The 17,160-nt window shown below is 36.5% G+C and overlaps 1 protein-coding gene across 4 annotated transcripts in view; it reads right to left on the bottom strand.

Annotated features, from left to right (window-relative positions):
* Nucleotides 1–17,160, bottom strand: part of THSD7B (thrombospondin type 1 domain containing 7B) — a 780,632-nt gene that overhangs the window by 493,774 nt on the left and 269,698 nt on the right. For all 4 annotated transcript variants that reach the window (XM_031651193.1, XM_031651195.1, XM_031651196.1 and 1 more), the window contains exon 3: nt 6,860–7,670. In XM_031651193.1, coding sequence (XP_031507053.1) covers nt 6,860–7,670 — 811 coding nt within the window. The remainder of the gene's footprint in view (nt 1–6,859; nt 7,671–17,160) is intronic.

Here is a 17,160-nt window from a genome sequence, read left to right as displayed (position 1 = left end):
CAAGGACAATAAATGAAAAATAATGACCTCAGTAAATATTAATACAATTGTATTAATGCTTACTTAAGCATAAATGATCTAAATACACTAATTAAAAGACTCTCAGACTGGATAATAAACAGCATCCAATTATATGTCATCTACAAGACAGATGAATACATTTTTTGTCAGTAAGCATAGATATACCGTGCTAGCATTAATCAAAAAAAGTTGGAGTATGTATCATAATTCTGGACAATGGAGAATTTACATCAAAGAAAATTGTCAGGGATTAAGGGGGTGTGGGCATTACATAATAATAAAGAGATTATTCCTCCAATAAGGTATAGCAATCATTAATATGTATTATCTAACAATAGAGTGTCAAAATCTATAAGGCAAAGTCTGCTATAACTGCAAATAGACAAATTTTGTATTGTTTTTGGAGACTTCAACACTCCTCTCTAGTAATCGACAGATCCATCAGGAATAACATCAGTAAGAACATAGTTGAACTGAACAGCACCATCAATCAACTGGATATAATTGACATTTATAGAATATTTTATCCAACTACAGCAGAGTACACACATTTTTCTTGAGTTCACATAAAATATTCAAGATAGGCCATATTTCTGGGCCATGAAACACACCTTAACAAATCTAAAAGATTAGAAATCATAAAACATATGCTCCCAGGACACAATGGAATTAAACTAAAATTAATAACAAAATAGAGAACCCCAAAATATATGGAGATTAAACAAGACACTCTTAAATAACACATGGATCAAGAAAATCTCAAGAGAAATGTAAAAATATTTAGAACTACATGAAAATAATGCAAATTATCAAAATTTGTGGAACAAAGAGAAAGGGCTTGAGGAAACTGAATGCATCTAATAGTAAAGAAGAGAAATCTCAAATGAGTAACCTAAGTTTCCACCTTAGGAAACTAGAAAAAGAAGAGCAATTAAATCTAAAGTAAGCAGAAGAAGAAATAATAAAATCAGAATCAAAATCAACAAAATTAGAAAAAAAATCAATAGAAAAAAATCAACAAAACCAAAAGTTGGTTTTTTGAAAGCACTGATAAAATTAATAAACCTCTAGCCAGGTTAGGAAAAAAACAGAGAGGACACAAATTATTAATACTGGAAACATAAGAAGGGTAATATTAACAATCCCATAGTTATTAAAAGGAAAAATGGATATTATGAACAACTCTCTGTCCCTAAATTTGATAACCTAGATGAAATGAGCCAATTCCTTGAAAGACAAAATCTAGCAAAACCCACAAAGAGAAATCAATGATATGAATAGTCCTAAATCTGTTAAAGAAATTTTTTTTTTAATTATACTTTAAGTTCTAGGGTACATGTGCATAACGTGCAGATTTGTTACATATGTATACTTGTGCCATGTTGGTGTGCTGCACCCATCAACTCGTCAGCACTCAACAACTCGTCATTTACATCAGGTATAACTCCCAGTGCAATCCTTCCCCCCTCCCCCCTCCCCATGATAGGCCCCGGTGTGTGACATTCCCCTTCCCGAGTCCAAGTGATCTCATTGTTCAGTTCCCACCTATGAGTGAGAACATGCGGTGTTTGGTTTTCTGTTCTTGTGATAGTCTGCTAAGAATGCTGGTTTCCAGCTGCATCCGTGTCCCTACAAAGGACACAAACTCATCCTTTTTTATGGCTGCATAGTATTCCATGGTGTATATGTGCCACATTTTCTTAATCCAGTCTGCCACTGATGGACATATGGGTTGAAAAGAAGACATTCATACAGCCAACAGACACATGAAAAAATGCTCATCATCGCTGGCCATCAGAGAAATGCAAATCAAAACCACAATGAGATACCATCTCACACCAGTTAGAATGGCAATCATTAAAAAGTCAGGAAACAACAGGTGCTGGAGAGGATGTGGAGAAATAGGAACACTTTTACACTGTTGGTGGGATTGTAAACTAGTTCAACCGTTATGGAAAACAGTATGGCGATTCCTCAAGGATCTAGAACTAGATGTACCATATGACCCAGCCATCCCATTACTGGGTATATACCCAAAGGATTATAAATCATGCTGTTAAAGAAATTAAACCCGTATTTAGTAACTTTCCAAATCAGAAAGCCAGAGTTCCAGAGGGTTCACTACCAAACATTCAAGAAAAAATTATACCAAATCTCAACAATTTCTTTCAGAAAATGAAAACATTTTCAAAAATACTTTCCAATTCATTCGATGAGGGCAGCATTACCCTAACACCACAACAAAGACATTACAAGTAAGGACAATAAAGATCAACATTTCTCATAAACATACATGAAATAATTCTCAATAAAATACTAGCAAGTCAAATCCAACACTATATAAAAGGAATTTACATTGCAACTAAGTGGGATTTATCCCACATATACAAAGCTGGTTAAACATTTGAAAATCAGTTAATGTAATCCATAACATAAATAGGCTAATGAACAAAATCATATAATCATATCAGTAGATGCAGAAAAAGTATTTAACAAAATCTAATGCTTATTTATAAGGAAAATTCTCAGAAAACTAAGAATGAAGGGGAGCTTCCTTGACTTGATCAAAAACACCTACAAACAAACCTATAGTTAACAAAACACTTAACAGAGCATAGATTTCTTTCACAGTACAAAAAAAGAGTATCCTTTCTCATCACTCCTGTACAACATTGCAGTGGAAGTCTTGGCTAATGAAGATAAGAAAGTAAAATAAACAAAACATACTCAAATTGGAAAGAAAGCTATATATATATATATATATAAATTTTTTTTTTTTTTTTGCAGATGACATGCTTATTCATGTAGGTAATCCCAAAAAGTCAACAACTACAGCAATGAAAATTTCTGAATAATAAGTGAGTATAACAAAGTTGTAGGATACAAGGTTAATATAAAAAGTTAACTGCTTTCTTGTTATACCAGCAATACGCAATTGGAATATGAAATTAAAAACACAATACCCTTTATGTTAGCATCAAAAAAGTTAAATTAATATAAATCTGACACAGTATGTACAAGTTATATTTTTTTTAAAACCCTCCAAGACCCTGACAAAATAAACAAGATTTAAATAAATGGAGAGATAACCTATGTACCAGAATAGGATGACTCAGTATTATCAAGATATTAGTTCTTCCCAAATTGATCTTACATTATATGCAATCCCAGTCAAAATCTTGGAAAGTTATTTTGTGGATATCAAAAAGTAGTTCCAAAGTTTATATGAAAAAGCAAAAGATTCAGAGAAGCCAACATATAAGAAGAAAAAATTAGGAAGACTGACACCTCTCTGCTTTACGATTTACTATAAAACTACATTACTCATAACACTGTGTTACTAACAAATAATAGATAGTAAAATAGAATAAAAATTGAAGGCACAGACTCATACCAACATAGTCAACTGATCTTTGTCAAAAAAGCATAGGAAACTCAATAGAGAAAAGATATTCTTTACAATAAATGGTGCTGGAACAACTGAACATATAATAACCTTTTTAAAAAAGAATGCAGACATAGGCCCTATACTTTTCAGCAAAAAACCTCAAAATGAATCACAGACCTAAATATAATAAATAAAATTATGCAACTCATAGAAGAAAGTATAAGAGAAAAACTTAGTTGACTTTGGGTTTAGTGATATTTTTAAACACAACACCAAAAAAATGATCCTTGAAAAAATATTGAGAAGTTGGACTTCATTAAAATTAAAAATATTTTCTCTGTGAACAATACTGTCAAGAAAATGAAAACACAAATCATAGACTGTCAACAATATTTTCAAAACACATGTCTGATAAAGGACTGGTATCCAAAATATGCAAATAACTTTTAAAATTCAACAATAAGAGAACGTTTGCTAAAAAAAAAAAAAACCCTAAATTAAAAAATACACAAAACATCTGAATAGACACCTTATCAAAGAATACATACAGATGGCAAGCAAGTGTATGAAAAGATGTTCAGCATCACATGTCATTAAGGAATTGCAATTTAAAACAACGAGATACCATTACACACCTATTCGAATGGCAAAACTCCAAAATGCTGACAATAAATGCTGGTGATGTGACACAACAAAACTTCCACTAATTGCTGGTGGCAATGAAAAGTGGCACAACCATTCTGGAAGACAGCTAGGTAGTTTCTTACAAAACTAAACATACTCTTGCTATACCATACAGTAATTGCACTACTTTATATTAACCCAAGTGATTTGAAAACCTGTGTTCACACACAAAAAAAAATACACACATAAACTTTTACAGAAGCTTTACTCAAAATTGCCAAAACTTGATAGCAACCAAGATGTACTTCAATAGGTGAATGAACAAACTATAGTACCACAAAATGGAATATTATTCAGTGATAAAAAGAAATAAGCTACCAAGTCACAAACGGACATGGAGCAAACTTAAACGCATATTGCAAAGTGAAATAAGTCAACCAGAAAAAGCTACATATATAATTCTAACTGTACAACATTTTTTAAAAAGGCAAAACTAAGGAGACAGTCAGTAAAATGATCAGTAGTTGCCAGGGGTTCTCAGGGAGAGAGGGAAGGATCAGTAAATAGAGCACAAGGGATATTTAGGGGAGTAAAACTATTCTGTATAGTACTGTAATGGTGGATCCATGTCATTATTCATTTGTCAAACCTATAGAATGTACAATACAAAGGGTGAATCCCAATGTAAACTATAGTTTTTAATAGTAATGTATCAATATTAGATCATCAATTGTAACAAATGTACCTGCTGCACACTGAATTGTGTTCCTCCAAAATTCAAATGTTGAAACTCTAACCTGCATTTTGAACATGGGAACTTTCTAATGTAATCACGTCATTAGAGTGGAACCCTTGTGATGGGATTAGTGCCCTTATAATAAGAGACACAGAGTGCTCTCCTTTTTCTCTCTCTCCGACCATGTGAGGACACAGCAAGAAGATGGCCATCTTTAAGCCAAGAAGACAACCTTCATCAAGAACTAAATGAAGACACACCTTGAATTTGGACTTTCCAGCCTCCAGAACTGTGGAAATAAATTTCTCATTTAAATTCCCAAATTATGGTATTTATTTTTATAACAGTTAGTCTTAGTCAATTCAGCTGCTATAACAAAGTACCAGAGGCTGGATGACTTAAAAAACAACCGAAATCTATTTCTCATAGTTCTAGAGGCTGGAAGTCTGAGACCAGGGCACCAGCATAGTCACATTCTGGTGGGGTCTCTCTTCTGGCTTGCAGACTGCTGACTTCACATGGTACCCTCAAATAGCAGAAAGAGAGTGAGAGGAAGCTCTCATGGCACACTAATCCCTTCTATGAGAACTGCATCATCACGACATAATTAACTCCCAAAGGCCCCATGCCTCCTAAAAACATTACACTCAAGGTTAGAATTTCAATACATAAATGTGGGGAGGGGAACACAATTTGAACTGTGTTATGCACTCAATGTTTGTGTATGTAACTATAAAATGCTTGTTTACAAAACTATCACACAAATGCAAGATGTTAATAACAGGTAAAAACTATATATTGGAGACCGTGAGGGAGTATACAGGAACTCTCAATACTTTCATTTTTTTTGAAAATGTAAAAATTGATCTGAAAATAGTCTATTAAAAAAGAAAAACATTGCAAAGATGTGCAAACAAAATGAAAAGATTCTATGTAATGCTCACTTCAGCAATACAGTATGGAGTATTAAGAAAACAATGTATTTACACAATCCCACACACATTCAAACAAATTGCACGAATCATTTGCTTAATCTGGGCTTCAAAGAAGTAGGCAATAAAAAGCTGCAAATCATTCTTCAATGGACTTGCCAATTTCATATGGCATAAATCAGAATGAAGCATTAAGGATAAAATACACTCATTTGGGAAGTCAAATAGACAAAAAAAAAAATCACATTACTTTGTTCATAAACAACAGTGGTAGTCTTCGGGGTATCTCCGGGCTGGCTGTAGATCCCAAGAAGGCAGCAACTGATGAGAATGATTAATTCTAAAGACAAGCATTATGTTGTTTGGTAATTTAAGTACTATTGAAAGGTATCTTAATTTGAAAGAAACTTAGTAATACACCAGTGCTTCATTTAAGAGTCTCTGGGGGGAAATTAAGCAAATATTACTTTCAATATATTTCTGTGAGTTTATGTCATGATGTTTTAGACTACAATTTAAAATAAAACAAGCATAAATTTGCAACTAAGCTATTGCTTTTAATAGTTTATGTCTTCCACAGTAGGTCATTCTAATTACGGCTTGCACAAGTTAACATGTTTATCAAAATAATGTCAAAGAAAGCACTCTTGGAATAACTTTTTGGTATTATTGCTAGTATAAAAAATGTACAACACAGATGTCAAAGAATGTTGATAATAGTGAAAACAAAAGTAAACAAAAACAAAAATAAAATTTTAAAGCACAAATTTTTTGAAAAACAAAAATATGTACATAATTCATTTCCCAAATTTGAAACTGAACTTGATTTTTTATCATTATGAGAAGCCCCTCAGTCTTCTATTACTGTAATAATGGCAGATCTATTTTCATACCGGTTACTGTCTGGATAAAATGTAGAAATATGTGACTTACCCTATACATATAATTGCACTACTAATCACACAAGAATGCTAGAATACAGCTTGGTCTAAACTATACAATTTCGAAAACTTCCCAGTGAAATTAAAAATTTCTTACACGAAACTTCTAAAAACCCAAATTATAAAGCTGATTGCCATTTTCCCTAAGAAGCTTTATAAAATTGTATAAAATAAAATATTTTAGGTGAAGCAAATACAAGCATCAAAGGTCTCCTACCTTAACATAGCATTTTGTCCATCACTTCTTGTACACCAAACCTGCCGGGTTTGATAACCTATCTCTATTGCCCAAGACTTCGAATGATGATGTGCTTTGTAACTTTGATGTTTAAAGGTGGCTCGCTCATTTGAATCAGAGTTAAAATCCAGAACAGTTCTTCCACTTGGATTAATTTCTTTAAGATGAGGCAGTCTGCATTTACTCCATGGTCCAACCTTAAGGCTAAATGTATATTCCTCTTCCCCAAGAGGACAGGAAGTGGGAGCTTCACAGGCTCTTGACTCAGTCAAATTTGGACACTGCAAACCGCCAAAGAGAGGAGGAGCTATGACCGCGCGAGTTCTATGCTGCAATTTCTTCCCACATCCCTCGCTACAGTTGGACCATGGTAGGAACTCAGATACCACACAATCCCGGGGACAAGGAATGAGGCAAGCTTGTTCTGTAGGAGGCTGAGGGGCAAAGTGTTCGCATATTTCATTTGCAACCATAGTTCGGTTCAACTTCTGAATGCAGCGCACCGTCCGGTGCTGCAGTCCATGCTGAGCTGTCACACACTCTGCAGTCCGAGGCTTGACTTCGCCGTGAGCGTAAGGAACGAGGACACAGTGGTGCCAGTCAGAAACCTCCCACTGAAAGAGGTCACTGTGCCAGTCACAGACTCGGAAACAACTTCTTTCCTTTGGAGGCCTGTTGCTCTCACCACAGTTAGACAGGTGACTTGTCCACCCTTCAACATGAAAACACCACACTGCCCGACTCTGGACTCCTCCGGGACCACAGTCTCCTGTACACCTTCCCCAGGGACCTACAGGCAGAAAACCAAGGATGTTAATTACTCAGAGATTACATTCAGCAATTCACAGAGAAGTAGAAGTCAGTTAACACACTTTCCAACACAACTAGTATAAAATTATGAATTTTGGTGGAACAGAGACAATATAATTTAGTGGTGAAGAATGTGGACACTCTTGTTGAAATAAGCATTCCATCAGTAACGTAAACTTGGATGAATTATTTCAACTTTCTAAGCCTTAGAAAGTTCCTCACCTATATAAGGTAGAAGATAATAAAAGCACTGACTTGTAGAAATGTTCTGAAGATAAATGATATAATGTGTCAAGCAGACAATACAAATTTAACAAATGATTTGTACCATTATAACTACTATGTTCCAAAGCCTATACATCTAACTCAATATTAATACTTTCCACTGAGGTGGTGTTTCAGCTAAAAGAAAAGCCCTAAAGCCAGGATTTTAATAAAGTAGAATTTTTCATATTTCCAGTCCTTCAGCTCATACTCTAAGAAGCTCAGAAAAGAGATATGTTTAACATTGTAAGTTGCCAAAGTATCCTATTTTCATTTTCAAAATAATCGCCCTCAGTTTTGGTTAGTACTTGCAGAGTGAATTGCATGAAAATAACAATGGGGTGCAGGGGAAAGATGAGGTAGTAAGAGAGGCAGCAGCACTGAATTGTCTGATGAAATTCTGCCCCTAGAATCCTTGAAGTGTACCCATTTTGATTTCTGATAGGTACTGACTCCAGGTAAAGTTTCCAACATTAGCTTGTAACATGCCAGATCTTGTAATTAACTAATTCATTTGTGTAGGAAAGAGTCCAAGAAATGGACATATGAGGGAGCTGCCCATTCATGTTTATTATATTTTTTGCATCTGATCTACAGACATACCAGCAGGCCTTATCCAGAAAGTTGATCATATCTCTTTTCACAAGGACAGTAAGTAATCACATTTTGTGTCAACAGCAATGAAAAAATAGTTTCCTCCCTTTCATTTGTTTAAATATGTAATCTGAACCTGTTGGTGGGAGTGTAAATTAGTTCAAACCATTGTGAAAGACAGTGTGGTGATTCCTCAAGGATCTAGAACCAGAAATACCATTCAACCCAGCAATCCCATTACTGGGTATATACCCAAAGGATTATAAATCATTCTACTATAAAGACACATGCACACGTATGTTTATTGCAGCACTATTTACAATAGCAAAGACTTAGAACCCCCCCAAATGCCCATCAATTATAGGCTGGATAAAGAAAATGTGGCACATACACACCATGGAATATTATGCAGCCATAAAAAAGAATGAGTTCATGTCCTTCGCAGGGACATGGATGAAGCTGGAAACCATCATCCTTCAGCAAACAAACACAGGAATATAAAATCACACATCACATGTTCTCACTCATAAGTGGGAGTTGAACAACGAGAACACATGGACACAGGGAGGGGAATATCACACACCAGGGCCTGTTGGGTTGTGGGGGGCAAGGGTGGGGAGAGCATTAAGACAAATGCCTAATGCATGCAGGGCTTAAAACCTAGATGACAGGTTGATAGGTGCAGCAAACCACCATGGCACATGTATACCTATGTAACAAACTTGCATGTTCAGCACATGTATCCCATAACTTAAAATTTTTTTTAAAAAAAGTTTTATCAGCTTAACTAGGTAAGTTCGTCCCTGTATCAGGATTGTGATGATCATAAGGCATTTCAGACCCTAAGAGGCATATTAATATACACAAGCTCTCTCTCTTTCCCTGAATCTGACCAGCTGCCCCAAATGATGTTTAATTACTCCATGAAAAATATTTTCATTAGCATCCACTACATTTGTACAAATAGTAGACATGTACGTAGTCACATGCATTTAGGAAGAAACATATACATCCCCAGAGAAGCAAGTTATCTGCATTTGGGGCCACACACTAAAATGAGGATCTGTCACTGTAGTAGGACAAAAGGGTGTGCTTCTAATGCACCTGGTCATCTTAGTTCTCCCTCACATCCCTGTTCTAGCCATATACACCTGGCATTCTTGGCAATAGTGTGTTAGGTTACAGTGTCAATGTCTTCCGCCACTTCATGAGAGAAAACATAGAAAACATACTAGAGACTTCTCTTGCTGAAACAGGACAGGTTTCACTGGAGCAGGTCAGCTTTCATTACCAAAATGCCCCTGAGTTTGCCCACTACCTTCCTCCAGCCTGTTGTCCCAGCACAGACTGCTCACAGTATAGAGAACATGCATTGAAAATGGTGATCTTAGCACAGGCTGACTTAATCAGCCACTGGCAATTCTGGTGATGTGTTCTTAGATTACTCACAATTTTTTACTTTGCAAATTGAGATGTTTCGTGTTACTTGAAAGTGACTGGGAGGCTTTCTCTGTCCTAACGTTCTAGAGACGTTTCAGTTTAAGTATTCTATTCATTGTCTATCATGTCAGACTATTCATAAAAATTTTTATTGTTGCCCCCAAATTCCCACAGTTACTCAATAAGGGAATATTTCAAAATATATACAAACACGGCAAACTTTAAAATCTAAAGTTAGTCTTCAATGATATAAAACAGTTATTGGATAAAGTTAAAGGAATTTGTTTTTGTTTTTGTTTTTGTACAGCACTGTGGATTTTTAAATAATGACTGTCAGTTCATCTCTGTTTGTTTAGGTGTTAAGCACACACAATTTTCCACTCAGGATTTTTTTTTGCATGGATTAATGAAAGTAAGATCAGAAAACTTGAGCTATTTCTGATCAATCTTCAAAAGTTAATATTACACTTAATTCATTTAGAATATCTTGCCAAATGACTCGTCTTTACTTTCAAAGCATTTGACTATGACATTCTCTTATTATTTTTTTATTGTAAATTTTCCACTTTTAAAATAAGCTAACACTTTTTTGGTTATTTGCAATTATTACTATTTTAAACTTTAGAAATTATTCTTCCCCCCTTAGATTTCATCTCCTCTTTCTTTACAGAATTTTACCAAATAATTGCTTAGCCTTTTGGCTAAGATCAAATGCAGAATTTTATCAAACAGCAAAATTTTTTCTACATCATTGGAGAACAACGTATAACTATTAAGTAATTAAAATTGCTATCATTGAAGATGTTTCTTAGCTTAGCCAGGATCTCCTATTTGGATATGAGTTAATATTGGATTAACTCATTGAATTAACTCATATCCAATATTAACTCTAAAAGTTAACCAAAGGAATATTAAGCTATATTAATTTTGGATATGAGTTAATTCAATATTATGTTATATATGTCAATATTCCTTTGAGTATGAGTAGAACAGTTAATAAAGGCAGTATGTAAACAATTACTCCCCACTCCTTGGCCTGGAAATTTAGGATAGTGGCTCTTGTAAGGTGAGACACATGCATGTTAATAAGCAGCCCAGGAGGACATTTAGAAGGCAGAGTCAAGGCGGTGTGATCAGCTCAAGCCTGTAATCTCAGCACTTTGGGAGGCGAGGCAGATTGGATCCGAGGTCAGGAGATTGAGACCATCCTGGCTAACTACGGTGAAACCCCATCTCTACTAAAAAATACAAAAACCTAGCCCGGTCAAGGTGGCAGGCGCCTGTAGTCCCCAGCTACTCGGGGAGGCTGAGGCGGGAGAATGAAGCGTGAACCGGGGAGTGATGAGACCATCCTGGCTAACACGGTGAAACCCGTCTCTACTAAAAAATACAAAAAAGCCTTGGCCGAGGTGGCGAAGCCTGTAGTCCCAGCTACTGCGGGGAGGCTGAGGCCCGAATAGGCCTGGGGCTGAGCTTGCCCAGTGAGCTGAATCCAGCCACTGCACTCCAGCCTGAGCAGAAGCGAGACACCGTCTCAAAAAAGGCGGTATGATGGCTCAAGCCTGTAATCAACACTTTGGGAGGAGACTGAGGTGGATCCGCGAGGTCAGGAGATCCGAGACCATCCTGGCTAACAGGGTGAAACCCGTCTCCTACTAAAAATACAAAACTAGCGAGGCGAGGTGGCGAAATACCTGTAATTTAACTTCTTTCGGAGGCTGAAGGCGAAGATGGCGTGAACCAGTGGAGCTTGCAGTGAGCTGAGATCCGACCCTGCACTCCAGCCTGGGGCGACAGAAGCGAACTCCGTCTCAAAAAGCAAGCAAAGAAAGAAAGGTCAAGCTAGAATAGTTCCTCCGTATATTAAAACAAACTTTGAGGACAGCCAAAAATACATCTAAATAACAAGCAAGTGCAAACTGAATTGTGTACACATGGAATAAATGAAAATCAAATTATGAACAAGATACATGAGATGAAGACAAGACCTTTCCGCAATTGACCTATAGCCATTTGCATTCCTCAGGCATGGAGAGGAAATGTGCTCTATGATTTTATTCCGTTGTATTTGGCTATGAACTTTCAATACATACATAAGTGAAAATCACACAGCCCTGAGTGGTTTTGCCATTTCAAAAACATGCATATTGAAGTAAAATGTGACTGGCAGTTTGAGAAATCTTACATCCCCTGTCCAAGTTCACAAATAGAAGAAGTAATTAAAAATGTAAGCAGTTGCATGAAGAAGAATATTACCTTTAAATTTACCACATACAAAATAACCCTGCTTTTATTACAAAACATTTACGTATTACATATTAACAGTATTCACAAATAATCTAAAGAAATATATAAGATACCATGTTTTTAAATATCAAGAATTTTATATGCTGGCCAGACGTGGTGGCTCACGCCTGTAATCCCAGCACTTTGGGAGGCCGAGACGGGCGGATCACGAGGTCAGGAGATGAGACCATCCCACCAGCTATACGGTGAAACCCGTCTCTACTAAAAAATAAAAACTAGCGAGTGAGGTGTGAGCGCCTGTCTCCCAGCTACTCGGGAGGCTGAGGCAGGAAGATAAAGTGAACCGGGAGGTGGAGCTTGCAGTGAGCTGAGATCCGGCCACTGCACTCCAGCCTGGGTGACAAGCGAGACTCCATCTCAAAAAAAAAAAAAAAAGAATTTTATATGCCTAGTGAACAAAAACAGACACCAAGTAATAAAAATAAAACAAAATTTAGAACAATTTGAATATTAAAAGTTTGACTACTGATGTAGCTCTAAACTATTAATAAAACTCATGCTGGTTACTTTATCAGAAAATATTTCAATGATGTAATGGGACAGTAGTTCTGTATCTGTTTACCTAGACAAACATTATGTAAAGAGTCATGTATCTGCAACTTACCACTCTTTTTGTGAGAGGAATATAGTTGCTGTTGAATAATCTAAGTATTTTAAGCCACATCCCACATTAACACATTAACATTTTGGCCTAGAAGTGAATTCTTTGGACTTGGAAGGGTAGCATTGATGAACTCTCAGATCACTTTCAAATTTAAGGCTCTGTGATTTCTCTTTTTTTCTGCCTGTGCTTTTGCAGGAAATGCAAATATGTGAATGCTGTAATGTAATATTCCTCTAGAATCAGAAAAGCGTTGGCAAATTTTATCATCTTAAATAAGTTACCCTTAACTGGATTAGTTTAGAAGCATGCTTCACTCAACCTAAATCATCACATTTAAGAAAGCATGTTGGATACCTGAATTTTAGGTGTGGTGTTCAATAAAATGCCTGAAACAAACGAGAAAGGAGGTTCTAGAGGACAGAGAAAATAAACACTCTCCATAGCTCTTGCACAGTACTGGCCACGATTTGAAATGGCAACCCTAATTTAATACTATGCATGCAATAGGAAGAGATGTTTGTTTTATTTTTCATTTTTCCCTGTCAAAGCTTTTATTATCCTGATGTTGCTTTATTTTTAACTTGGGCAAGGGGTGTGGGGAGATGACATGAATAATGATGCAGAGTTTTAGCAACTTAAGCAAACTATTTGTGAATAATTACTAAATCAAAGCACTCATAAACCTCAGAATTACAAAATCGGATTTAAAACAACATTGACTTACCTATAAGATGCTTCACTTCCAATAGGTCAATGTAGTGACTTTTACTTCTCAAAAAGCTACCGCATCAACTACGGAATAATTAAAATAATACCTATCTTATATAGCGGACATTTATCTAAGAAAGTTCACTTTCTAAAATACATCTAAGAACTCAAGCAATGGGAAAAAGTGGCAACTGAACATTCATTCATTATAACAGCAATTATTCATTCTCTACTACTTGACAAGTAGTGTATTAGATTCTGGGAATACAAAAATAAATAAGGCATTAGATATCTGTTAATGCTGTACACTAAGTGTAATGCCAATTTACTCCTGAAGCGGATGTTTGGTCCTTCCTTTAGGCCTATTTACACTTACTTTATACACAGTATTAACAATCTCATGCTTTTGTTTCCAGATCTCACTAGATCTATAGCAGCAAGCCTGAAGTTGAGAGTCAGCCCTGGAGGCAGGCTCACTGATGGAAACAGGAAGGGATGAGAGTTTCCAAGTCTATATTTCTAAATCAATCATGATCATCAATAACTTCCACTAGCAGAGGATGCACAAAGCCACTCAATACTTTCTAGACTAGCAACGAAAACCTGCTCATCAGATATATCCATTACTGAGTCACGCATCAGATAATACTAAAATATATATATATATATACACACACACACACACACACAAACATATGAGAATTTAAATGAGAGGAAACTTAAGCTCTATTGCATTTCATTAAAAAAAATTCCATTGCACTTTTTGCAACAACAAAAAAAAATTCAGTTATACCAAAATCATAAAAAAAAAAAAAAAATTCATGGTACATTCATGGCCTGAATATGTGTGCTGAAGTATTCCCATAAATCTCATTAGAAAAATTCAACAGCAAAAGTTGAAAGCTAACATATACAACTTCATTTCCACACAAATATTTACTTGCAAAGGCAGTTCATGATTCCATAGCAGACTACCTCAGAGCATTTGGATGGACTATTTATATCTCAAGTAAGCATAAGCTTTGTTGCTAATGTTCCCAGCTCTTTCCGTATGATTCTGTTTTTGTTTGGCACTAATAGCACATTTCATCTTTGTGGACAGATGCCTCTGACTGAAAAGCAAAATGCCTCTGTTACTTACTTTTGATTACAAATTATTAGTCGCCAGTGTCTAGAACATCCATTAGAAGTAGCTCGACAGCAAAGCAGATTAGACATGTATTTGAACCACTCATCAGCTAATGCAAACATCACGGAGACAGAAAACCACCTTTTAAAAATTGTTTATCAATATTTCTGGTTTGAATTCTACTTTCTAAAAATTCTAAAGCCTAAAAAAGACTCTCAAACTTTATATATTTCACAGCAATCTGACACAAGTAGGTCTTTTAGGATCACTAAAACCTACCTCCTTCTAACCTCCTAGAATGTAGGAGTGGCAAGGGAATCTCACAGCCCAGAGTTTTGCAGGAAAAAGTAAAGCCTAGACAAATTCAGTGACTTGCCCAAGGTCACACAATCATTTGGAGCAAAAATGGGGCTGGCAATTTTATTTACACACACACCATCCAGTGATTTGTAACACTGTATCACGCTGGTTTCTATCAGAACAGTTCTAAGACTGCAAGGGAAGAATAAGGGCTCCATAAACGTTGCAATCTAAGGGGTAGGTGAGGAAAGAGAGGCCAAAAACCAGAATAAACAAGTGGAAATTACATTATAAACCTGTATAACACAAACAACAAATTGCTTGTTAATGCTGAGATTTTTCCCCCTCCTAGACTGTCACCTGGAGCAGACAGCTGCTCCCAGGGTCCCTTCACTATTTGTTACGTGAAATGAGATCCTTCCTGCCTTTGTTTGCTTAAGAACACCAGCCTCATCATCACTGGCCATCAGAGAAATGCAAATCGAAACCACAATGAGATACCATCTCACACCAGTTAGAATGGCAATCATTAAAAAGTCAGGGCAACAGGTGCTGTAGAGGATGTGGAGAAATAGGAACACTTTTACACTGTTGGTGGGATTATCAAACTAGTTCAACCATTATGGAAAACAGTGGCAATTCCTCAAGGATCAGAACTAGAAGTACCATATGACCCAACCATCCCATTACTGGGTATATACCCAAAGTTATAAATGTGCTGCTATAAAGACACACATGCACCACGTATGTTTATTGCGGCACTGTTAACAATAACAAAGAAGACTTGGAATCAACCCAAATGTCCATCAGTGACAGACTGGATTAAGAAAACGTGGCACATATACACCATGGAATACTATGCAGCCATAAAAAGGATGGTTGAGTCCTTTGTAGGGACATGGATGCAACAAAACCATTCTCAGCAAACTATCGCCAAGAACAGAAAACCAAACACCGCGTATTCTCACTGGGTGGGAACTGAACAATGAGATCCTTGGACTTCGGGAAGGGGAACATCCACACGCAGGACTATCGTAGGAGGGGGAACGGGGAGGGGAGGATTGCTGGGAGTTATACCTGATATAAATGACGAGTTGATGGGTGCTGACAAGTTGATGGCTGCAGCACGCAACATGGCACAAATTATACATATGTAACAAACCTGCATGTTATGCACATGTACCCTAGAACTTAAAGAGTATAATAATAATTTAAACACCAGCCAACCTACTGCTCAAGTACATCTAGCAAGATTCAGGGGTTTAGCACAGGAACAAACCCTTAGACACCAATCAGAAATGATGTGTCCCTAGAATAACAATTACAATAATAGTAACAGGCAATGTTTATTATTTTTGTTTTTGTTTTTTTGAACACGTACTATCATCTTCCCAATACTATATGTACCTTATTGACATTGTTCTGCTCTGCAATTGAGGACACCAATGCATGAGATCAAAGAATCTGCACAAGGTAAACAGCTCAGGTGCCCTCTCCAGTTCTATCTTATTCTAAATCTTTTTCACAACAATTGCAATTTAATTATTTTTAGCAATGATATCCCTTGAGCAAATGGGGCTTGCAAAGCCATTGGGTAAAACGTATTTAGAAGGGAGTCTGTTTTGAGTGCAGCCGGTATGAGGGGCCGAAGGCCCTACCACCCGTCTTCTGCCAAAAGCCCCTGCCTCCGTCTCTGTCCAGTTCAATGGCCTGGTTTGAGCGATGGCCTCGAAACTCTTGGGGCTCTGCTACCTGTCAAAAGATATTTATGAGGTGTTTTCATCCCATAAATATGGCTTCACTCAACTTTGACTTTACTTACAATAAATGCTTCAACTAAGCCCTTTGGATTCCCTGGAGAGGTGGAAGAAAACAATTTACTTGGCTGTTTTGCATCCGTTAAGTGGAAATGGCAATAAAGAGTAAGTCAGAAACACAGACCAGCTGAATCCCACACAACGTTCTCCTGAAGGACTTTCTCCTTGAGCTTAGAGACAGCCCAGGCATTGACTTCACTCAAGAGGACCAGATATCTGTTTGCTTTATACTACACAGAAAGCAAACTAGAAGATGTGCTCAGGAGGCTGAAAACTTTAAGCTGTGTCCCTAATCAAAAAAATGAGA

The sequence above is a fragment of the Papio anubis genome, chromosome 10 (assembly GCF_008728515.1).
Source record: "Papio anubis isolate 15944 chromosome 10, Panubis1.0, whole genome shotgun sequence".
NCBI classification, from domain to species: Eukaryota; Metazoa; Chordata; class Mammalia; order Primates; family Cercopithecidae; genus Papio; species Papio anubis.
The sequence above is the reverse complement of the archived record's forward strand: the minus strand, read 5'-3'. Positions and strand labels throughout refer to the sequence as shown.